Source organism: Sinohyriopsis cumingii, chromosome 18, assembly GCF_028554795.1.
Source record: "Sinohyriopsis cumingii isolate HCF-2022 chromosome 18, ASM2855479v2, whole genome shotgun sequence".
Taxonomy (NCBI): Eukaryota; Metazoa; Mollusca; class Bivalvia; order Unionida; family Unionidae; genus Sinohyriopsis; species Sinohyriopsis cumingii.
In genome coordinates this window covers 58,910,516-58,936,774 of record NC_142978.1, presented here as the reverse complement: position 1 = coordinate 58,936,774, position 26,259 = coordinate 58,910,516, and the positions used below count along the sequence as shown (strand labels likewise).

At 37.1% G+C, this 26,259-nt stretch overlaps 1 protein-coding gene across 4 annotated transcripts in view; it reads left to right on the top strand.

Annotated features, from left to right (window-relative positions):
• The window catches only part of LOC149776741 (uncharacterized), a 94,798-nt gene that overhangs the window by 22,704 nt on the left and 45,835 nt on the right, over positions 1 to 26,259 (top strand). For all 4 annotated transcript variants that reach the window (XM_089941283.1, XM_089941281.1, XM_089941282.1 and 1 more), the window contains 5 exons: positions 11,981 to 12,724; positions 13,308 to 13,578; positions 14,445 to 14,638; positions 14,877 to 15,052; positions 16,185 to 16,445. In XM_089941283.1, coding sequence (XP_089797409.1) covers positions 11,981 to 12,724; positions 13,308 to 13,578; positions 14,445 to 14,638; positions 14,877 to 15,052; positions 16,185 to 16,445 — 1,646 coding nt within the window. The remainder of the gene's footprint in view (positions 1 to 11,980; positions 12,725 to 13,307; positions 13,579 to 14,444; positions 14,639 to 14,876; positions 15,053 to 16,184; positions 16,446 to 26,259) is intronic.

Here is a 26,259-nt window from a genome sequence, read left to right as displayed (position 1 = left end):
CTGAAGAAAATGTTTTGTTTCAGTCTTCAGAGTGGAAGGGTTTCGGTTTGCAGGCGAAAACTGATGATTTGAAGAAAGATTATGTATTTGTGTGTGGGGTAACCTCTGTTGGAAAGATCTTGATCAAACCTAGTTATCGGCCTATTGTTAGGCCCATGCATCCTTCTGAACGGTATTTAGGGAACTTTGTGATATCATATATTAAGTTAGTAAAATGGCCCTTGTCAAATTTCTTAATATAGGAAGTTCTAGGGATATTATGAGACAAAAAATTGTTTGTATTATGTATTTATTGGGTTACGTTTTATGAGATAGAAATAATTTTGTGTATGAGGTGTTTCTGGAGTCCTTGGCATGAAATAATGGTTTATGGCTTGGAAATGCCTACTGCTGAATCATATAGATGTGAATGTACTGGTTTAACTCGAACACCAGAATTTCAAAGAATAATGACCCCGATGACGTTAAAAACTCTCTTACATGTTTCTCGATTCCCTTTAATCAATATATGTTTATACTTTTATATTGGATAATATCCATTTTTAATTTACTTCATATTTCTGTATAAAAGAGTACTGAGAAGAACTTTCACAACCACCCCACCCCTTCTCTCTTTAGCATTTATTTGGATATTTACATCTCCTGAAAAAATACATCATGATCTTGTACAATGATACAACTTGACGTGCAAGAAGATTTGATAATTTGTTTTTGAATATATGCGTCATATCTTAAAGCGACAAGCAATCGTTCACTTTGTTCTTAACTGGAACAGAAGCCAACCTTCTTTCCAATAATTATGTTGCCTTGAGACGGTTCCTCGTTGAAAGCACATGTCAGCTTTGAATATGATCGACCAACTTTCATTTCATCCATTGTGATGATTATTTTATCTCGTCACTATGTTTCGAGTAACTGTTAGATACTTATGCATTACTAGATGACGATATGTTTTTGCCTTACTTTTATTTTTACAGTGTCTTTTTATCAAATATTGCCTCCCGAAACGTCTTCCACTAGGTTTGTAATGGCGCCATTGTTCTCAGCATTCTATGCTGCTGAGCGCGAGGTGGTAGCGTTACCGTTTCACGCCCGAATCGGAGAACCTCGAGTGTCCCCGTTGTTTATGTTTGTGTAAACATCCGAGGTTCTCCAAGGGTACAGAGAGTATAAATAAGGCCCTGTCTTGCAGACGAGAGACCGTCAGCAATGAAGTCAGACCCGTCTGTCTCCTTTCGGACCAAAATTTATAAATTCTGAATCCAAATTTTTATCAGTCATGACTAATTTTACTCAGGTAAAAAACCATCTCTGAAAGTGTTTTGTTGTTACAATACCAAAATTCAGATTTGCCCAGATTTTGATTTATACAAATTTCGGACATGTCTAAATTTTAAATTATCCAAATTTAGGATTTGTCCAAGGATTTGCCAGATTTTGATTTATACAAATTTCCGGTTTGTCTTAAATTTCGGAATTGCCCAGATTTTCATTAGATTTATTTTATAGAGAGTTTCTATAAATAAAGTTAGTACAATTCTCCACCAATAGGATTACACTTTGATGTCATAAAAAGTTCATTTTATCAAATTTAGTTTATAAAACATTTATGCTAAAATCGGTGTTTCTTAAAGTATACTTGAACAATTGTGTATTAAAACGTAATCTTGTTCGCTTATGTTTTATAGTAAATGTATGGTCATGAAGTAAAATTATTATTTTGTCTGTGTAATTGTGATCTTGTGAGTATTAGAAAAAGGAAATAAGAGAACACAATAAAAAGAAAAACATAATTTATTCTGTATTTATTTATATCATAAATAGCATACATTTCTTTGTTCTTCTCTATAATCTCCTCTGTCATTCTAGTCTTTTATTGTACAGAAATATCAATACAAACAGCACAATCAAAAATTCTACAAGCATTGCACCTCAAGCCAGTACCAGGCGAACCCAGAATATGTTATGACTGAAAGAACCGTAGCAAACAGTCGTAACAATATATAGTGAAGACTCGCGATATGGAACTCTTAAACTAAGGAATAGAAAGATGCAAGTTTTGTTACATTAACAAATGATTTAATTCTCTAGGTTATATATTTAAAATTTAAGAGGAAATTACAGTATTATGAATTAGTCCAAGATATAAGATAATCAGAAAAATGTTCTACACAAGTTCGAAAGAATCGAGTGTTCCTAATGAATGCCAGTCTTCGAATGTGCTGATGTGCCAACAGTCTTCATGTATCACACTTCCATTATCAAAATGTCCTTTAAACAAATTCACAACAATACCAGAAAATTTGTTTAGGCCATATCCAATTTGCACTTTGTGATTCCAACGAAGAGTAAGTAGTAGATCGTATTGGGGATTCTGGCTCGCTTTTATCACTTCATGTTGAACGAGTGAATGTGATTCCCCCATGGTCTATCTACTACTGGGATATGGGGTTTCTGGCTTAATTTAGCGCAGAAAATGGGTGTTCGTGACTGCTCCGAGGGTTCGGTCTCACTGCATGATAAAAGAGTGAGTGTTCCCAAGATCTACTGGGTTCCTTTTGTCCTGGTTTATACCGATGGTTCTGGTTCACTTTACGTGATAAAAGAGTGTGTTCCCATGGTCTACTGTGGTTTCTGGCTCACTTTTGTCCTTATGGTTCACTGTATTAGATTTGTACTTTGTAATATAGCGAAGAATGCCTCTTCCATGATTATCCCTGGAGTCTAGAGCGATTGAGATTGAGTAAGAGGAGCAAAAGTCCAGTGTCTGGTTTAAGTCAAGAGGAGTGGCTGAAGCGTGTCAAGGAATTGATAGTTTATGTGCCTGAAATAATTTATTGTGAGAAGAGCGAAGGAGAAGAAAATGAGGAGTGGGTGAGGCGTAGCCATAGTCATCAACGTCAGGTGCAACAGTGCAATCAGCAGTATTACATCGAAAATAAGCTGAAGCGTTTTCATCAATCAGAGACACAACGAGATCAGTTTTGTTACTGGCTGAATAAGGTGACTCGCGTTCAGTTGGTAGGTCGTGCAAAATTATCAAATATGAGTATGTGTTTAAGCGTATCTTTGGGAAGATGGGTCTTCTTCAGCATGCGGAAAAATGTAAGACAGTGTCTGGGAAGAGTTTGAATGAGGTGTACGATAAGATCATTTCGGAGTCGCTATCGTAGTCGAGGAGGTTGTAGGAATCCACGTACGATAAGATCATTTCGGAGTCGCTATCATAGTCAAGGAGGTTGTAGGAATCCAAGAGAAGAATTTTTCAGGAAAGCCAATTCACTTGACGAGATATTTTTTCCCTTTGGTAAAAATCACTTTTCGATTCTGAAGAGGTTTTGTTTGGGATTTTTTGTTGTAATTTCTGCTCGTAAAAAGATCATTGGACGGGTTCTCCTGAGAAATCTTTGAGTGTGTAGATGATAGAAAACGAATAAGACTGTTTCGGTCCAATTAGGGTGCATCCTTTCTCGAAGGTAGTTTTTTGTCTGCTAATTCTGACGTGATCACCTGCTTTAAATTTGGACCTAAAAATTAGGCGTCTGTGGCTTGTTGTTTTGGTCAGTCTAAGACGCTTCCGCGGGAGTCATTATAATACTTAGATACCAGTTATGATTGTACTGATCAACGCTGTCTGACAAGAAATCTAAGTATCGATTGGTGTTACTGCTGGTGAACCTCTTCCACATGCGATTTGTAAGAGATTTTTAAAACCGTTCAACGACGGATGCTGTGATGGGATCGTGTGTGCTGTAGAAGGTTATGTTATTTTTGTAAGCTAATCTGAAACAGTTTTGTTATAAAATTCACTACCGTGATCTGCCCATAATTTATTGTGTCTGCGTTTACCTACAATGCTATCACACGCCTCAACGACATAATTTTATTTTTTATTATTGAAAGGAACTAATTATGCATATTTACTAAACACGTCGACAACCGTCATGATATATTTGAAATGATCCTTGTACGCGCTGTAATCTCTCATGCCGACGAGAACTACTGACCATATATCATCTGCGTTGACTGCGATAACTCGGCGTCGTGGAAAATGTAGTTTTTCTTCCAGGTCTTCTGACACGCCAATGCCCAGCTTATCTTTGGAGCCTATGATGTCATGCACAAGAGCTCGATCTATACATTCTCTGAAATTTTTAGGTCTGATTTCTTTTAAGACCTTCAGCATGACTCGGTCGTATCCAGCTTTGTCATCAGGTTCATCTCTTTAACAGATATCGTGTTGCATCGGGATGACATAAACGTCAGTTGCAGAGATCCTGACCCGCCAGTGGCTGAATGTGTTCATTCAGTTGTTGTTTAAGTGGATTCCACGGTCCGTTGTATTAGTATCTTGGCAACAAGGTCTTGGAAGTTTTTCGATCAGCGCATGGACATCCATGGTTCAACCGAGAATTTGTCGCTGTCCGTAGCATTTGCAGTCTACCGTGTACAGATTTTTCCATACGAAGGTCTTTACAGCTCGTGTTGAAATCGCAGTGTCTGAAATGATTCGTTTTTATACAGATTAGCGCTACATTTCAGTGGTCTCCGATCTGTGTGACCTTACATGTGACGATGTGTGGAACCGCACATGGCACACCTCGATTTGATCGCGACGCGTTTATTTTTGATGACCACTTCGACAGGGTCTACACTCTCTGTGTTGGCCTTGCGCTTAAGACACCACGAGTTCATGTTGTTATACTAGGAATGTGCATTATTTCAGATCCAAAACAGTTTCAATGGGTGATTTTCCTTTATGCCTGTTCTGGAAGTAGTCCGTGCAGTTCCATCTACACGTGATATCGCTGCCCTTTTGAAATTTCAACGAGTTGTACACACTTCCCTTGTGCGCTGTTTGGAGATAACGCACGACTTCATCAGGAGGAGGTAAACCAATTGAATCGAAATACTCACATTGCTGAAGTGGAGATCATTGACGATTTCGACCCAGTAAGTGTCATGCCCATAGTTAAAAATTTGCAGGTTAATGACGCAGCATTCGTCGGGCATGATGTATTCGGGAAGATGATCTTTAGAAAAGACACCTCGGAAATGTTCAATGCTGGGTCCTAAGAGATGCTCGTTATCGATTTCTTCGTATTATTTTATTGCGGATTGTTCCTGGCAGATGTAGTCCTTTTCTGAAGCCGAGGAATCGAGGCAGTAACCATCCGGCGATCCATGCTAACTGGGGTCCGATAAATCCTCCTTGTTTGGACAGCTGCGACTCTAATAGGTTCAGAAAGATTCCTTTTCGTGGATCAGCATGTTTAGCGACTGAAGTGTCTTGACATTGCGTCAGCATTAGTCTATCCAGTCAGATAAGCGCTGACGCCATCAGCCTGATCGAGACAGGTCTTATATACGTGGCTGTCACGGTGATGCTTCTCTTTTGCTGTGTTGACAGCGTGACCTCTACTCTAGCGTACGACATCGCCTTCTTTTGACATTTCCATATACAGCTGGTGATATGATGATGGTTTGACAAGCTTCTCTAATCCATTACCGTTTTTTAGTAGCTCTGGTGATGTACCCGTCGCTACGGACATTCCTGACGGTGCAAGGACTGAAGCAAGTAACTTTGACCATGGTCCTGACAAACGAAATGATCGTATCTTCACTATCCCGACCGTTTCGTCGTGACCTTTTCATGGGCACGATTGTCTGTACAAGGATATTCATTTTTCTATTTGTACGTGCAGTGTCATGAATCGATCTGAGGTCAACAGCGCGTACCAGACGTAATCACTAACTGGAGCGTTAATAGTCAATCGGATTTCGACGTCAACAGGATAATCTTTCAAACGTTCCATATGTTTGGAGATATCGAAGTGGAAGATGTTAGCGAAATCATCCAGCGAGATTTGCATGCCCGCGTCCACGTCTTAGTACTTCTGCATAGCTTCCATCAGAATCATGTAGGATCGGGAATAATTTCAGGTACCGACGTCGACGTTTCGTTCGAGTTTTCGCTCGGGATATTGCCTAGAGTTAATCCGGTATTGAATGAAAGACACTGAAATGTTTAAACACATGCTTGTTTCCCGTCTGAGCTGCACGTTGGTCAGCCAGTTGAAAGGCTACAAAGATGTGTCTGGGAAGTTCGTTGCCTGGATTGGTGGCCACTCTCCACGACACGGTGACCTGAGCTTCAGCAAATTATTGCATGGTAAATCTATCTCACGTCGATTACAGTTCGAGCATGTGCCTCTTCTAGGGAGTGATTTTGGGAGTCCACGATTACAACCACGTCAAGGCAAATTGTCCATCGGCGAGAGTTGTGGTTATATGCATGTACTGCTCAGCGGAATCTCTTTCAGCACCAGTGTGTGTTTCACGCCTCTGAAGACCGTGTAATTGTCTCGACACATGCCGAAGATGCTGATGAGGGGAAACAACTCGCAGACCTCGTGGCTGGTATCAGTAAGAGCACGTCGATGTGCAAATCCGACTTTGTAAGTAACTTGACATACAATTTTAAAATTAGTCCTAAAGTAAGCTTCGTTGACCGCATCAGCATTGCCCACAACAGGCTAAGGAAGCATGTCTTCAGCGGTAGAGGAACTCGGAAGAGTCAGAGGCTTCCGTGTTGGTATCTCTGAATTACAACATGTTGTCAGCGTACAATCTCATGTAATCATCTTTGCAAATATCAGATTCAGGATTGTCTTGTCTCGGGGTTAGTAGCAGTTGATTCCTTTAACGGTCTGAATGTTCAGTTGGTAATGCCCCAACTTTAATAACGATTATCCCTTATTTTCAGTATGATTTGTGTATTGGATGGATATTCCACTTAAGGGTGTGCCTTAGTCTGTATTTTTCCGTGCACTTCCAGAAAGGTATTATGGATAAGCAGGTAAACATCTTCGCCTCACGTTTTTTTTTTTTCTTTCTCGATATGTACTCGAGTGGAGATGAGTGATGTTTGTGTCCTGATACTCGACGTACAACAGTCTGAGTGGTAGTGTCGTCGACGGGAGTATCATCGTTCATATGAAGGTATTCGAGAGCAAATCTTGAATACATGGTGCTATGGTAACACAAGCTTTTCAATCCATAACCGGACATGATAGCAAGCACAGAGGTTGAACCCACGTGCCACTGCAGATCCTGTAAAATCGATGACTAAGAATAGCTGCCTTTTCTCGAAGAGCCTGCTTAGCCTGTCCAAAGAAATCATTCAGCAGTCGTTGTCGATGACTGTGACATGATCTTGCTCACTAATTTTGTCCCACGGCCGTTCTAGCGACAGAGGAAGCTCTGCTAGCTCCCTCTTCGGATGCTTTGATGTTAATAGGGGAGGCTTTGGCTGAAATACCAAGAAGAGGTGGAAAAACCAACCAACATTTTGCAATAGTGCACTCGTCTCATGTTTACTATGTTATCTGCGAACATTTTTATGATCAGTCTTTACACCTGACATGCAGATAGTAGGCAGTTCTTTCATTGTTATTGTCGTCTGAATTTCCAGACTGATATGTAAGCCGCATGGTGATTTTTGAGATAGCGTACATGTTCAGATGGGATAGGAAATAGAGGGATTAGGACGAATTTGCATGAGTGATCCCCTGGAAACGTTAATCAATGTCGAGTAAATCTCGTTGGAGACCGAATCGACATACGACTCCCATCGAGCAGCTGGTGAGAAATCTACAGACGTCGGGGATGTTGATGGGTAGATCTCCTTCGTACACTCCCTTTTGCGTTAGAGTGGTACCCACGCTAAAGGGATCCGATCGAGTTGTCCATGCCAAATCGTACGAGGTAATTTCCTGAGAGCGAAGTTCTGGTTCTTAGCGTGGAGTAATTGGGTTTGCTTTTTCATGTTCGCGGCGGAGTCTTCGTTATCTGTGATCAGTCTGGAGATTTCCGTGCTATATGTCGGTGGTGTTGTACCCGCCTGGGGAGAGCGTAATCGTTTTTTGCTGAATATTCGGAGACGAGCTCACGCGCGAAAACAGATTGTTTTAAGCGGTGACATTAAAGAAGCTATTCCAGATTTCAGCGGAAATCAACGCGATCTCATACGACGGCTGCTGATATAGTGCAGCGGAGGATAATAGCAACGTGGTGTTCTCGAGAGCCACGTCGGAAAACTTTGTTTTCTAGATCAAGTCCTCGTATAAAATCGTATACTGATCCGATGTTACCAGATTTTGATCCAGAAGATGATTTAGAATTTCCACATCTCGTTATCGACGTCCAAACCGACATTCTTCGCTGGTTTTGAAGCGATTCAGCAACTTGATTCGCGAGACGATCTCGGAGGGATTGTGATAGTAGCGGATGCTTTCTCCTTCTAGATCTCCAGGTGATGACGATTAATGTGGATGTAGCTCTTCTTGTTCACTACTTAATAGCAATTTATCAGCCTTATTTTGTTCATCTACTTCCATGTGCTGTTTTGATCTCTCCATTAACTCTTCGTTAGTCAGCTGCGTTGCCTCTTGGCTCAAATTCCCTTTCGTCTCCCTGGTATAAGGTGTGGGGAGAGCAGCCAGCTGTTCCTTGTAATACTTATTTTCTTTCCTCTTCCATCCATTGTTCATGACGTTCCTCCGCCTCTACAAGATGATGGTTTATTCTCTTGGTCTTTTCAGCTAGTTTCTTCTTCACAAATTCTCAAAGCTCTCTTAATGATTTCGTTGTAGTAAAGCATATTCTTCCATATGTTGTCTTAATAGCGTTGGAGCATACGAAACCTTTATGGCTTTTCGATAAGCCTTTTCTCTGAGTTTATTTTCCTCTTGCAGATTGTCTTTGTACTCTCTCAACTTGCCCACAGGACTCAACATGTGATCCTTTTCAGTCTCGTCTTCTTTCATCCTGGCGGTTGTACCATAATTCTGAGTGACGGTGTTCAGTATTCCGTATGCTGATGAAGAGTTGAAGTAATCGTCGGCATAGAACGCAGTGGACTTGCCGAGTTTCTGTATTACTGGAACATCGATGTCCACAAATTTATCTAGCCACACGATATTTGGATTTTGAGGTCATTCCCTTAACTTAAGCGTGCTTGCAATAGATTTATACGCATCAGAGATCCCCTTCATTTCACTTTCGCTTTCTTCATTTCTTGATCTGGCTCCAGCATTCTTTTTACACCTTTTTTATGTGCATCTTTCATCTCAGTTGATCTTTTTGGCTTCTGCTTTTTGTTCGGCCTCAGGTCTCTTCATCAGGGTGGCAAAACTCTCCTCTAGTCATTCATGGGTTGGAGGTAACTCAGCAGCGGACATCGCCCTTATCTCTTTGATCAGTTGTTGCTGAGTCGACTGAAGTGTGTCCTGATTCGCTTTCAACATGATGCAGCAGCTGTTCTTACTTGACATCATACGTAGTGATGGCCTATTTTGTCCTCGAGGTCGCGCTCATGCAAGGCAGCCCGTTAGTCGATAAACTTTTTGAGAATATCGTCGCGTTGACGACACGTGCTAACCTTTTCAAACGGCATAGCTATACTAATCAGGAAGGTAAAATTCGTCAAAGCTTTTTTGATAAAGTTCCGGGATATTTTTCACATCACGATGAAAGGTCATAAAATAATGCTTAGGACCCGACATCGCTGTTGCATAGCAGTCTTCGAACTGATTGGCGGTGGTATCACTGCATTGAACTCTCGCAATCACGACGACGTCTCGGTTGTTCAGTCCTGAAAAGAGGATAAAGCATCCCGTGTTTCTTGGGATGTACTTAGTCACGACTGAGTGAGATAAAGGCTGTTTCACCGCCTGTTCCGCGACAACTAAAAATACTCTCAGATTTTATTCATGTTATCTCGGTCGATCTTAATACCGTCGAACACGATGATTTTGTGCGTGTCTGAATCCATTTCTTCTACGGGCTGGATCTCCTCTGGATCTGCTATCGAGAAAAAAAAATCGTCAACCGTGTACCTATCCTCATGAAACTGAGCATATAAATAATCACGCGATCATACTTTATCATGTTATTGAGGAGCGTGTTTCGTTTTTCCACGATAAGTGCGAACCACCATCATGAATGACAATCTGACATAAAAATTATGTGGATGCTCTTTCGTTTTTTCCTTCGTGTCGAAGTTAATGATGTTCATTATTGTATGTAACCATGTCCTGGACATCCCTTTGGTATGCCGATAGCGTCTAGAGATAATTCATCAGTTAGCTATCATGAGCTGGATAAAAAGCCAAGAGTATTGGGGATTCCTTGCAGCGTAATCTCAACATGGGTGGTCACAGCCACGTTAATCTCGACGACTTGAGTTATCTACCTTCGGATGCCAACGCCACCCGATGGTCTCACGTGAACATACTAAATTGTCACTTACTGGTGGAACGAAGACGAGAAACATTTACATGAATGGAACAATTTTATAAGGAATTTTAGCACTAAACGGACAGGAGATGGTGTCGTTTCAGGCCATTTCCGCACCAGATCTCGAGATGTCCCTGGCATACAAATACGACAAAAGGGGAGGATTCATTTCTAGAAATTTAGTCGTCGAGGAAGTGATCTCGACTACCTGTGACGCGATCACTTTGCTCAAACCCACAACAATGTCCAGCCAGACTCTGACCAGACTTCCTACTACGTGGCCGATTTCCGTGGCACTCGAGTTATCTCATGCCTTCAGTTAAAATCGCTTGGGGACATCATCTCTCCAGCATGCTTATCAACAAAAGATGACTATGCTCATTCGATGTTAAACGTTACTCCACCGATGGTATTCACACATTCGCACATAGACATTATTGCACGACATAAGTGAGCCAGAAACCTCAGAGTGAGTAAAAGGACATACGTGCACCAGTAGATCATGGGGACATTCACTCTTGTATCACGCACTGAGCCAGAACCCTCGGAGTGGTCCAGAAAACCGATTTTATTTCGCGCTAAGTGAGCCAGAAACCACATATCTCAGTAGTAAATAAGTAAATGGACTATGGGGGAATATCAGTCACTCTTTAATCACGAAGTGATAGAAGTGAGCCAGAACCCCCATTTCTAACTACTACTATAGTATAAACAAATATTTCCTTCCAATTATATGCAACCACAACATTAAACACATCTTCAGATAGATATTAAAGCAACTTAATAAGAAATAAGAAATAGGAATGAATTAATTTTCCATCTCTACATCCGTATGTATGTATGTATGTATGTATGTATGTATGTATGTATGTATGTATGTATGTATCTTACGGCTCTACACTGCAGTATTTTCCTACTCAATCTATTTCGCAACACGCCTGCGTCACACATTTCACAACATCCCACGTCGCAGAACCCACCTGACTGAACCACAGGTTTATATTACTAATAATCTTAAACTTGTAAACATTTGTTTATAACTCATATGGAATCAACAGACACACACCAAAAATTAAAAGACACATTACATTATTCAATGACAGATTAAATTCATATTTATTTTCATAAGAATAACTTCAAAAATCCATTTTTCAGCGTGAAATTGTGAAGAAAAAGTATTCTTTTGTATTCAGATTTCCACATTACTGGCAATTCTTGTTCAAAACCATTATCTGCAGTAAAGGTTTTGCAGGCTATATAGTGTGTAACATTATTCACTGCAATACTCTTAGTGCATCGAAAAGCTAATTCCCAATACACATCATAAGTTTCGTACATACATTTGTTTATTTATAACGAATTTTTCTATCCAGATTGTATGTACATAAGTCTGATAATTCTCATTTGTGGTATTACCGTTCAATATATATATATATATATATATATATATATATATATATATATATATATATATATATATATATATATATATATATATATATATATATATATATATATATATATTATTAAAAAGATAATCCTGTTAAAGAATCATTAGAATCACCTGTACCTTAATGTTTGAAAAACGTTGTTTAAAATACACCAAGAAAACAAATCAAAACAAACAACAACAAAAAAGAAAGCAAGCAGCAAATAAATAATAAGCCATACTATATTTCAGGGCCATGTTGAGAATGTGTTCACCTCGTCAGAGAAGGACATGGAAGAGGCCGTAAAGCAGTACAGACCTGATGTGATCGTGTGCCCATTTCTCACTGCACGTATCCCAGAACGCATTTGGAAAGAAAGGCGCTGTTTGATTGTCCACCCAGGCATTGCTGGGGACCGTGGACCGAGTTCCATCGAATGGGCTATCAAAAATAATCAGACGAATTGGGGGTTAACGGTGCTACAAGCAACAGAAGAAATGGATGCAGGAGATATTTGGTGTACCTCTGATTTTCCAGTAAGGAATAACTTGACTAAGGCCGCAATGTACGTTGGTGAGGTATCCGATGCAGCTCCAAAATGCGTTATGGAAGCTTTACGACGATTGCAAAACAACGTGAACCCAATTCCGTTAGATTATTCGCATCCAGAAGTCAAAGGTCAGCTGCATCCCACCATGAAAACTACAGATCGGAAGGTTGACTGGCGCATGCGGGCTGAAGAAATAGCTGTCATTGTGCGCATGTCAGATACACAACCCGGAGCATTGGCTAACCTTCTAATGACCGGTGCTGATGGATTAGATTCGATACCTTTCCGTCTTTTTGATGCCCATGTTGAGTGTGGTGTGAAATCACAGTACATCCATGAACGACTTACAGAGGCCCGTCCAGGGGAGATAATTGGACGAAAGCACGGAGCAATTCTGGTTAAGGCTGGAGATGAAAATGGCGTATGGATTGGTCAAATGAAAAGGGTATCTATCTTGAACAGTGAAACTTGTATAATTTGTTTATTATGGTTGAGATGCGCTTTGCATTCTCGGTCGAATGGTCATCCTTCTATTCGTATATATGAAATGATATAAATCAATTGTCACATCATTCATGTGTTGGACAGTTCTTCCTTTACTGGGGAAATAAAAAGAAAATTTAGTCTTAATTTTAAAAAAAGATAGATATGCCTAAAATTAAAATATATTTTATCTTGTTTTAAACTGTCATATTCTGGACTACATCTTAATCTTTCGAATGCATTTCAATTACTTGATTGGCATAATCGATATAAAGTCTTGCTAAATCTTGTACATATTAGATGATATAACGATGCGAATAAATATTAGTATATTTGTTACAAATTCTATCTAAATATATCATATGTTCAATTAAATACATTGGGATTATTATTATTTTTTTTATTTTATTTTTTTTTGTTGACAAAATTACAATGCGTAACCCAGTTTTAATTACTGATTATGGAGATAAGGTTTGTTTCCGTTATTGCAATAGATGATGATGTTAACCACTAATTCGCAGTTGCCTGATGGTATTTATCTTTAGCACGTGAATCATCCTGCATTGAAACTACAGTCAGTCGGTGCTCTTCCATTCAACATCGCGAAAAATCTCGAGATCCTACCACACGATTGTGAGTTCAGCGATATCCGAGTTATTAGGCAAGGATCATTGTGTTACATTCATTTTGACTTCTACAATGGTGCAATGGACAAGGTACAATGCATTAGGCTTAAGTCGGAAATAGAAAACATTGCCAAATGTGCTGACGTCAGAATGATGGTGCTTATGGGTGGAGATCGCTTCTTTTCGACAGGTAAATATGTTAAATCTTTAATACATTTTCATTCCTATTTTTACATGTGAAAAATATATCCTTATATAATATAAGATTTCCATTCATGCCGTGCTACGTTTGATTGTGTGTGCCCACAAACGTTGTATCTGCAGCACAAAAAAGCGATTACTCTGTCAGCTAAACTAAATAAATAGAAATTGTCTTACTTTACAGAGATGGAAATTAACCTTTGTCAAAGAAATTTGACAAGAAGCCTTTCTTTTCTTTTTTTCTCTCGGAAGTAATCTCCCCTTTCTTTATTAACAACGATAAACCCGGACGATAAACCCGTTGATATGCTTTGCTGAATCGGACTCGCATTGTTTTTAGATAGGGTCAAACAGTTTGCAAAATTACAAAAATGTAATTTGCTGCGACATATTAATTAAACCAAATCCTACAGCTTTCTTAACTCGCGTATATTTATATCTTCGAGCTTTGCGTGTTGTGCCGAATAGTGACTTTAATCTTTAAAACTTCGATTCTAGAGCTCGTTTGGTATGTAATAAAAAATATTTCCCTAACCTAATACCGGATATATTTAATCTTATTGTACCCAAAACGATGTACTTTAACCCGTGGCTTCGCCACTTGCTAAAATATCACTTTTTGGTAACACACGATGAAATATATCCGGTATTAACGTCGGAAAAGAAAATGTCCTCTATGTCTTTTGAAAAAATTGTTGCTATTATGTGACTGCTTTTTTAATATCAGATTTTTGAATGATGAAGAATATTATGTTTAGGGTTCAAGACAGATAATAATGACGATGATATATGATGAAGATAAGAAGGGCGATGAAGAGAAGAAAATGACAATGTAAATGTTAGTTTTTTCTTTAGGAATCAACTTATGCTCAATTGAAGCAAATGGAAATATGTACAGTGAAGCATGGGCAAATATCAACATGATCAATGACGTCATCAAGGCGATGGTTACCGTCCCAGACAAACTGGTGGTGGCAGTTTTACAAGGGAATGCGGGAGCAGGTGGTGCCATGCTCGCAGCAGCAGCCGACATTGTTGTATCTCATCCGGTGAGTTTTACGAATCCTTTAGTGTCAAGTATCGATTTTATGTCACAACATATAAAGAAATATGTATGGAACGTCCAGAAACTTGTGAAGGATTACCAAATAAACTAATTATCATGTACAATAATTCTTAATTTTTTAAAAAATTAAACATATTACAATCAACGAGATAGATAGTTGTTTCGTTTAATTGATTAATGACTGAACATGACAAAGCGTAATACTATTTTTGTCATTTTAGGGTGTATTATTGACACCATCCTACTGCTCTATGCACCTTCACGGCTCTGAATACTGGACCTATTTCTTACCGAAGCGAGTTGGGGAAATGGAGGCAATACGGTTGACGCAAAGTGAGGACCCGCTGGTGGCGGAAGAAGCTTGTAAAATCGGACTTGTGGACTATATATTAGGGGAGTAAGTGATTTCTGCAATTGTTCTAACACTCTGTTTACACATGCGATATCTAAAATAAGGAGCTGAGCCAAAGATATTAAACTTTTATCTTCACAAACAGCATCCAGTCAACATTCAATCATGTACACAGAAACTACTCTCACCTAAGTACTTTAAGTTTTGTATCAAATATGAATATCGTTGCAATACATGTCTTTGCAGAAATCAACTCTTCAGCTGGACAATGTTTTAGCCTTCGTTAGTTAAGACTGAAGAAGTCTTATTTTTCTGCTCCTAAAGGTACCGTTCATTTCAGCATTCACCAGTGCTAAAGGGGAATAACTTACTTCACAGAGTTAAACTGTTTAAAAATTAGTTTTAAAATATAAGATACGTCTTTGCAAGTAGAACATTTAGAATAAACTTAACTAAGTTATTGAAGAAAATTTGTTAAACTCACGTAATGATTTTGGGTGTCTCTGGTTAACAAAAAATTAATAAAAGGAATTACATTAGACTTTAAAGCCGTAAAGATGGGAACATTTTAATAGGTTTAACCGTGTATATCTCGTACCAAATATGACATCTGCAGTCAAGGATAAGGAAAATGAGTTTACGTTGATGAATACGGTTCAGGTGGATTTTTGTGAGGGTGGGGGAGTGGAAGATTAAATTAGAAAGAAGTATTGCTGTCTATATTATAGAAAATGTAGTTTCTGGTGTGAAGGTTTCAAATTATATGAGACTCATCAAGATTGTAATGCTGTTTCTTGTATTGTAAAGCATATCCCACAATATGGGGGACATTTTAAATATTGTGTTGTAAAGCATATCCCACAATTAATATGGGGGACATTTTAAATATTGTATTGTAAAGCATATCTCACAATATGGGGGACATTTTAAATATTGTATTGTCAAGCATATCCCACAATTATCATGGGGGACATTTTAAATATTGTATTGTCAAGCATATCCCACAATTAATATGGGGGACATTTTAAGAATTGTATTGTCAAGCATATCCCACAATTAATATGGGGGACAATTTAAATTTTTTTGTATTGTCAAGCATATCCCACAATTAATATAGGGGACATTTTAAATATTCTAATAACCTTAGTCTCGCATTATTGATGATTTTTAATTTCAGGAACAAGGCTGATTTTCTGCGTGAACTACCAGAATTTCTGATTGACTTATGTAGAAGCAAAAAGGCTGAAGATATTGTGACAGAAAAGACGGTTAAGCGAACAGACTTGTGGCTGCAGGAACTTGAAATGCATCGTTTCAAAGAACTAGAGAAAATAAAGAAGAATTTCGTATCTCGCGAGTTTCTAACAGCAATGAAGAAATTCGTGTATCATCTAAAAGACAATGATACAATTCTGCTGGAGAATCTTGATAAGTCCAAGTAAGTTACTGTAAGACATTGAAGAATCTTGATAAGTCCAAGTAAGTTACTGTAAGACATTGGAGAATCTTGATACGTCCAAGTAAGTTACTGTAAGACATTGGAGAATCTTGATACGTCCAAGTAAGTTACTGTAAGACATTGGAGAATCTTTGTAAGTCCAAGTAAGTTGCTGTAAGACATTGGAGAATCTTGATACGTCCAAGTAAGTTACTGTAAGACATTGGAGACTCTTTGTAAGTCCAAGTAAGTTGCTGTAAGACATTGGAGAATCTTGATAAGACCAAGTAAGTTACTGTAAGACATTGGAGAATCTTTGTAAGTCCCAGTAAGTTACTGTAAGACGTTGGAGAATCTTGATAAATCCAAGTAAGTTCCTGTAAAACATTGGAGAATCTTGATAAGTCCAAGTAAGTTGCTGTAAGACATTGGAGAATCTTGATCAGTCCAAGTAAGTTACCGTAAGACATTGGAGAATCTTGATAAGTCCAAGTAAGTTACTGTAAGACATTGGAGAATCTTGATAAGTCCAAGAAAATTACTGTAATACATTGGAGAATCTTGATAAGTCCAAGTAAGTTGCTGTAAGACATTGGAGAATCTTGATAAGTCCAAGTAAGTTGCTGTAAGACATTGGAGAATCTTGATAAGTCCAAGTAAGTTACTGTAAGACATTGGAGAATCTTTGTATGTCCAAGTAAATTACTGTAAGACATTGGAGAATCTTTGTAAGTTCAAGTAAGTTCCTGTAAGACATTGGAGAATCTTGATAAGTCCAAGTAAGTTACTGTAGGACATTGGAGAATCTTTGTATGTCCAAGTAAATTACTGTAAGACATTGGAGAATCTTTGTAAGTTCAAGTAAGTTCCTGTAAGACATTGGAGAATCTTGATAAGTCCAAGTAAGTTACTATAAGACATCGTATCTATTAATGTTACATCACATGCTAATAGTAATATTATCTAAATTAAATTTTCTTGCATTTATAATAAACACAAAATCTAGATAAGTTACTTATATGTGTATTTTGCAGACGAATATGTGTTTTTCTTTTTTAATTTTTTAACCTATATAGGTTGTTGACCCACATCTTACTAATGATCTGATACATTCTAGTATCTTACTAATGATCTGATACATTCTAGTATCTTATTAATGATCTGATACATTCTAGTATCTTACTAATGATCTGATACATTCTAGTATCTTACTAATGATCTGATACATTCTAGTATCGTGCTAATGATCTGATACATTCTAGTGTCGTGCTAATGATCTGATACATTCTAGTATCGTGCTAATGATCTGATACATTCTAGTATCTCAGTCATAATCTGATACATTCTAGTATATTATTAATGATCTGACACATTCCAGCATCTTACTAATGATCTGATACGTTCTAATATCTTACTAATGATCTGATACATTCTAGTCTCTTACTAATGATCTGATACATTCTAGTATCTTACTAATGATCTGATACATTCTAGTATCTTATTAATGATCTGATACAATCTAGTATCTTACTTATGATCTGATACAATCTAGTATCTTACTAATGATCTGATACATTCTAGTATCTTAGTCATAATCTGATACATTCTAGTATCTTACTAATGATCTGATACATTCTAGGATCTTACTAATGATCTGATACATTCTAGTATCTTATTAATGATCTGATACATTCTAGTATCTTACTAATGATCTGATACATTCTAGTATCTTACTAATGATCTGATACATTCTAGTATCGTGCTAATGATCTGATACATTCTAGTGTCGTGCTAATGATCTGATACATTCTAGTATCGTGCTAATGATCTGATACATTCTAGTATCTCAGTCATAATCTGATACATTCTAGTATATTATTAATGATCTGACACATTCCAGCATCTTACTAATGATCTGATACGTTCTAATATCTTACTAATGATCTGATACATTCTAGTCTCTTACTAATGATCTGATACATTCTAGTATCTTACTAATGATCTGATACATTCTAGTATCTTATTAATGATCTGATACAATCTAGTATCTTACTTATGATCTGATACAATCTAGTATCTTACTAATGATCTGATACATTCTAGTATCTTAGTCATAATCTGATACATTCTAGTATCTTACTAATGATCTGATACATTCTAGTATCTTACTAATGATCTGATACATTCTAGTATCTTATTAATGATCTGATACATTCTAGTATCTTACTAATGATCTGATACATTCTAGTATCTTACTAATGATCTGATACATTCTAGTATCGTGCTAATGATCTGATACATTCTAGTGTCGTGCTAATGATCTGATACATTCTAGTATCTTAGTCATGATCTGATACATTCTAGTATCTTACTTATGATCTGATACATTCTAGTATCTTAGTCATAATCTGATACAATCTAGTATCTTAGTCATAATCTGATACAATCTAGTATCTTACTAATGATCTGATACAATCTAGTATCTTACTAATGATCTGATACAATCTAGTATCTTAGTCATAATCTGATACAATCTAGTATCTTAGTCATAATCTGATGCAATCTAGTATCTTACTAATGATCTGATACAATCTAGTATCTTAGTCATGATCTGATACATTCTAGTATCTTACTTATGATCTGATACAATCTAGTATCTTACTAATGATCTGATACATTCTAGTATCTTAGTCATAATCTGATACATTCTAGTATATTATTAATGATCTGATACAATCTAGTATCTTAGTCATAATCTGATACAATCTAGTATCTTACTAATGATCTGATACATTCTAGTATCTTACTAATGATCTGATACAATCTAGTATCTTAGTCATAATCTGATACAATCTAGTATCTTAGTCATAATCTGATACATTCTAGTATATTATTAATGATCTGATACATTCTAGTATCTTACTAATGATCTGATAATTCTAGTATCTTACTAATGATCTGATACATTCTAGTATCTTAGTCATTATCTGATACATTATAGTATCTTACTAATGATCTGATACATTCTAGTATCTTAGTCATGATCTGATGCATTCTAGTATATTATTAATGATCTGACACATTCCAGCATCTTACTAATGATCTGATACATTCTAATATCTTACTAATGATCTGATACATTCCAGCATGTTACAAATGATCTGATACGTTTTAATATCTTACTAATGATCTGAGTTGATATTTTCCCATACGAATGCAGTAACCTTTTTGTTACCATATGCTCATTTTCTTATTCTACCTTAGGCTTAATTATGTAAACAAAAATACAATACAAAAAACAAAGTAACTGAACGTATGCCCTATTCCAAACTAAATACACAAGCGGAAATTCAGCATTACACGACAACAACATTATTAATGGGCACATAACTCCGCCCAGCTAAATCTGAATTAAGTCGCGCGCTAGACATAACTTTCGAAAGAAAATGGCGTATTGGTCTACTTAAAATTGAATTTTGGAGTCATATTGTGAATGAATGCACATTGCAATAACTTTTCCATTTGATCTGGAATGAATAGATTTTGGTATTTTTGTCGTTTCTACGAAATTTTTGATTATGCAATGGTTTTATCTATACCAATTCTACATGAAGTACATCGGATTTCAGCGGCAACAGAGCAGCGTGTTGACATCTGCAAGTGTGTTTCTGTTCTGTCACTGAATGATAGAATCATAATGTGGGGAAAATATAAGTCTTTCAATTGCAATTATCAAAAAGACGCTTTGGAATACAAAGTTTATTTCATTTTGAGTGCATTAAGAAGGATGTAATTGCACTTGGAATATAGTCGAAATTGCAATACAATTTCGAAATGTGTAATCAAGCTTGAGAACCCATGACATGGCTCATGTAATTAGGATTTGCAGAACTAAGAAAATATATTTTGAGGATATTCAGGATATAAAACGGTAGGTAGATTTTGTGCCATTCTTATTGTTAGCTAAAGAAGACAATTTATGCCTTGTTACGTACATGTTATTTGTATGAACCCAACAGTTTTATGAAATCTGACGTCTATCGCCCGACTAAATCAGAAACATTGTATGAAAAGTTAACGCAGAATGTGGCAAAGCAGCTGCTATGTGGCAGTCCACGGAACGTCTGCTTTAGTTCATTCAGAAACAAATTTAATCAACCAAAACGTAAGCCGCCTCGTATGTGAGTGTACATGATTTGTTTACAAATCAACAGTGCTAGCGTCTGCGTCCATTGTTTGTTTACAGTAGAAAGTAGTTCCTTTATGAGTGCAATATAAAGTTGCGCGCGAGTTCAATATCGTAAAATACTGAACGATACTGAAAATGCAAAGTTAACGAAGAAATAAATTAGCATATAATAAAAATAGTTCTTCAGTTTAATATCGTACATATTTTTTCTGTGTGATTAATAGGAGTTGACCGCGCAAGCGATGTTGTTGGCCACACCGCATCGCTCTTCGTTGTGCTATGGCTTTTAGAGAGTTCATTCGACCACTAACTCGTACGGACAAAAAAATCTTAAAGTTTCGTTTCTTTTCACTAATTTGCGCATATTTATTGTTCATATATTATATTGTACAATACTGGAACAAGCCAGTAGTATGGAAGAGGGCCTGACATTCCAACTATATTACAACAGACTATTGAACAGATGTTTCCTTTTATTTTTATTGTTGACTATGAAGGTTTTATCAAAAGTTTGTATCCTGGTCAGTACCTCTGTGTTCTCAGTACTATAAAAGTTTGTGAAATAAAGAATTTTGCCCAGTGAGTTCATTTCTCAGAATACCAAGATCGGCAGATAATCTCTCCTCGGTATACCTGCATAGGCGGATAAGCTGTCCTCAGGATACCTGAATCGGCAGATAATCTCTCCTAAATATCTGAATTGGCAGATGATCATTCCTTAGTATACCTGAATCGGCTGATAATCATTCCTTTGCATATCTGACACGACAGATAAACGTCCAACTCGCATTTACATTTTGACTCTTTGTTATTCATTTTGTTTCGTTTTCAAAACTAAGTGAAGACAGCATGCACGTGTACTTTCAAGTCTGTGTATTTATGATGGGTTTCTAAGTGCAGACAACAGGCACATGTAATTCGAAGTCTGTGCATAAATGGTGCTTTTTAAATTAAGTCTGTGCGTAAATTACTTTTTAAGACGATATGCAGGTGTACTACCAAATCTGTGTATAAATGGTTGCTTTCTAAGTATGACAACATGCACGTGAACTTCCAAGCCGGTGTATAAATGGTGCTTTCCAACTAAGACAACATCCACGTGTACTTCCAAGTCGGTGTATATAATGGGGCTTTCTAAGTGAAGATAACATTCACGTGTACTTTCAAGTCGGTGTATATAATGGTGCTTTCTAAGTGAAGATAACATTCACGTGTACTTTGAAGTCGGCGTATATAATGGTGATTTCTAAGTGAAGATAACATTCACGTGTACTTTCAAGTAAAAAGAAAAGAAAATAAATGGTTGCTTTCGAAGTTGAGTGTTCTATCTCTACCTACTTTAGTTTTCTGACGAATACATCCAGATGTTCCGTACTGCATGTACGCCATTTTTATGTTCTTCAAAGTATGTGATTTAATGCAACTAAATATGTAATTTTTAAATTTTTCTCAGTTTGCAAAAGCTAATAAATGTATATGTTGTTTTTGTTTATTCTTATGATAGATAAGTAACTTATATTTAGTATTAACTATTGTGCATTCATAGCGATATCAAATAAAGATGTTTTTGTCTTTTCTTATCCAATATAATCTGATTTTATGTTATTTTTATCAGTATTTTATCTGCTCTGATATTATTTTTTATCTGATTTGATCTTATTATCATCAGTAATTGATCTAATCTGATCTTATATTCATTAAGGTGATAAAGTGTACATCGTAAAATAAAAGAAATTTTGTTATAAGAACAAAATTATTTTATATTAGCTATTCTAACATACAGGCCGACACAAATTATTAGAGAGAAAAATATCAAAAGTGAATTTGGGTTCATTAAGCCAGTCTGTTTGTTGCTGTATTCGCGACCGCTAATTATTGTTTCCTTTGTTTTTAGTGTATTCGGCTATTTACCGTTTTCCTTGTGGATATTTTTTTTTTTTTGGTATTCGAGACCTCTACATTTAGCCTACCTTTTCTTTTGTTTTGTGTTGTATTCGAGACCTGTTTACCGTTTCCGTCGTCTCTATTTGTATTCAAGAGCTCCTTCGTTTCCTTTGTGTTTAGTTATATTCGAGACCAGTATTTACCGTTTTCTTTGTGTTCTGTTGTATTCGATACCCATAATCCACCGTTTCCTTAATATTTAGTTGTATTCGAGATTTGCCGTTTCCTTGGTGGGAATTTGTTTTTTTCGAGACATGCTTTCCGTTTCCTTTGTGTTTAATTGTATTTGATGCCAGTATTTACCATTTCCTTTGTGTTATGCTGTATTCAAAATGCTTATTACCGTTTTCTTCGTATTTGGTTGTATTCGAGACCTCAGTTACCGTTTCCTATGTGCTTTATTGTATGGTAGACCTCAATCACGTTTCCTGTGTGCTTTGTTGTATGTTAGACCTCAATTACCGTTTCCTGTGTGCTTTGTTGTAATTTAGACCGCAGTCACGTTTCCTGTGTGCTTTGTTGTATGTTAGACCTCAATCACGTTTCCTGTGTGCTTTGTTGTAATTTAGACCGCAGTCACGTTTCCTGTGTGCTTTGTTGTAATTTAGACCGCAGTCACGTTTCCTGTGTGCTTTGTTGTATGTTAGACCTCAATCACGTTTCCTGTGTGCTTTGTTGTAATTTAGACCACAATCACGTTTCATGTGTGCTTTGTTGTATGTTAGACCTCAATTACCGTTTCCTGTGTGCTTTGTTGTAATTTAGACCGCAATCACGTTTCCTGTGTGCTTTGTTATATGTTAGACCTCAATCACGTTTCCTGTGTGCTTTGTTGTAATTTAGACCGCAATCACGTTTCATGTGTGCTTTGTTGTATGTTAGACCTCAATTACCGTTTCCTGTGTGCATTGTTGTAATTTAGACCGCAATCACGTTTCCTGTGTGCTTTGTTGTATGTTAGACCTCAATCACGTTTCCTGTGTGCTTTGTTGTATGTTAGACCGCAATCACGTTTCCTGTGTGCTTTGTTGTATGTTAGACCTCAATCACGTTTCCTGTGTGCTTTGTTGTATGTTAGACCTCAATCACGTTTCATATGTGCTTTGTTGTATGTTAGACCGCAATCACGTTTCCTGTGTGCTTTGTTGTAATTTAGACCGCAGTCACGTTTCCTGTGTGCTTTGTTGTATGTTAGACCTCAATCACGTTTCATGTGTGCTTTGTTGTAATTTAGACCGCAGTCACGTTTCCTGTGTGCTTTGTTGTAATTTAGACCGCAGTCACGTTTCCTGTGTGCTTTGTTGTATGTTAGACCTCAATCACGTTTCCTGTGTGCTTTGTTGTAATTTAGACCGCAATCACGTTTCATGTGTGCTTTGTTGTATGTTAGACCTCAATTACCGTTTCCTGTGTGCTTTGTTGTAATTTAGACCGCAATCACGTTTCCTGTGTGCTTTGTTGTATGTTAGACCTCAATCACGTTTCCTGTGTGCTTTGTTGTAATTTAGACCGCAATCACGTTTCATGTGTGCTTTGTTGTATGTTAGACCTCAATTACCGTTTCCTGTGTGCTTTGTTGTAATTTAGACCGCAATCACGTTTCCTGTGTGCATTGTTGTATGTTTGACCTCAATCACGTTTCCTGTGTGCTTTGTTGTAATTTAGACCGCAATCACGTTTCCTGTGTGCTTTGTTGTATGTTAGACCTCAATCACGTTTCATGTGTGCTTTGTTGTATGTTAGACCGCAATCACGTTTCCTGTCTGCTTTGTTGTATTTTAGACCTCAATCACGTTTCATGTGTGCTTTGTTGTATGTTAGACCGCAATCACGTTTCCTGTGTGCTTTGTTGTATGTTAGACCTCAATCACGTTTCCTGTGTGCTTTGTTGTAATTTAGACCGCAATCACGTTTCATGTGTGCTTTGTTGTATGTTAGACCTCAATTACCGTTTCCTGTGTGCTTTGTTGTAATTTAGACCGCAATCACGTTTCCTGTGTGCATTGTTGTATGTTAGACCTCAATCACGTTTCCTGTGTGCTTTGTTGTAATTTAGACCGCAATCACGTTTCCTGTGTGCTTTGTTGTATGTTAGACCTCAATCACGTTTCATGTGTGCTTTGTTGTATATTAGACCGCAATCACGTTTCCTGTGTGCTTTGTTGTATGTTAGACCTCAATCACGTTTCCTGTGTGCTTTGTTGTATGTTAGACCTCAATCACGTTTCATGTGTGCTTTGTTGTATGTTAGACCTCAATTACCGTTTCGTGTGAGTTTTATGGAATTAGATGTTTTACCCAGAAATCTAAGTCATTCTTGTTATTCTATACAAATCACGTGACAAACTCCGTTCTGGGAAGAAAAAAAAACTAGCATAGAGAATGTAAGATCTGCTGTAGCACGAAGGAAAGAAAAGTAGTGGATTTTGTCGAAGTTTACTTTGTGCATTCAGTCCATAAAATTTGTGCTACAAGAAATAAGTATATTTTAATTTTTTTTTATAAATCTGTGTTGTTACTAGCATTACATGGTAACACTGTGAATAGTTGAAGAACTTACATTTATTACGTGGCAAAAGCTAGAAATAGTTGTTGAAGCTAAATTCATAACGTTTTAACACTATAAAAATTGTTGAACCTAAATGCAATTCTTTGTGACAATGTACAATAGTTGTTGAACCTCCATTCATTATGTTGAAACACTGTACAATAGTAGTGGGACCTAAATGAATTGCGCGGTAACACTGTACAAATAGTTCCTGACCCTAAATTCACTTTTTGTGTGCGATGTGGCTGGTTCTATTAGTGAATCGAGTCTGTTTTTGATAGCGAAGATATCGTCTTTCGATTGTGTTGGTATTTTTAATAGTGAAGACATCGTCTTGTGATTGTGCTGGTGTTTTTAATAGTGACGACACAGTCTTTTGATTGTGCTGGTGTTTTTAATAGTGAAGCTATCGTCTTGTGATTGTGCTGTTGTTGTTAATAGTGACGACATAATCTTGTGATTGTGCTTGTGTTTTTAATAGTGAAGACAGTCTTGTGATTGTGCTAGTGCTTTTAATAGTGAAGACATCGTCCTGTAATTGTGTTGTGTTTGTGTTTTTAATAGTGAAGACATCGTCTTGTGATTGCGCTGGTGTTTTTAATAGTGAAGACAGTCTTGCGATTGTTTTGGTGTTTTTAATAGTGAATACATAGTCTTTCGATTGTGCTGGTGTTTTTAATAGTGAAGACGGTCTTGCGATTGTGCTGGTGTTTTTAATAGTGAAGACAGTCTTGTGATTCTGCTGGTGATTTTATTAGTGACGACATAGTCTTGTGATTGTGCTGGTGTTTATAATAGTTAACACATAGTCTTGCGATTGTCCTGGTGCTTTTAATAGTGACGACATAGTCTTGCGATTGTGCTGGTGTTTTTAATAGTGACGACATAGTCTTGTGATTGTGCTGATGTTTATAATAGTGAAGACATCGTCTTGTGATTGTGCTGGTGTTTTTAATAGTGACGACATAGTCTTGTGATCTTAGTGGTTGAGAAAATCGAATTACCGAATAACCCAGAGAAAAGCACAGACGATGGAAGCTTGACCACACACCCATACGTATTTCGGAACGTTTGATTGAACACGGGACTGCAAAGGCACACATCTAACACGTCACCACTGAATGATACGTACT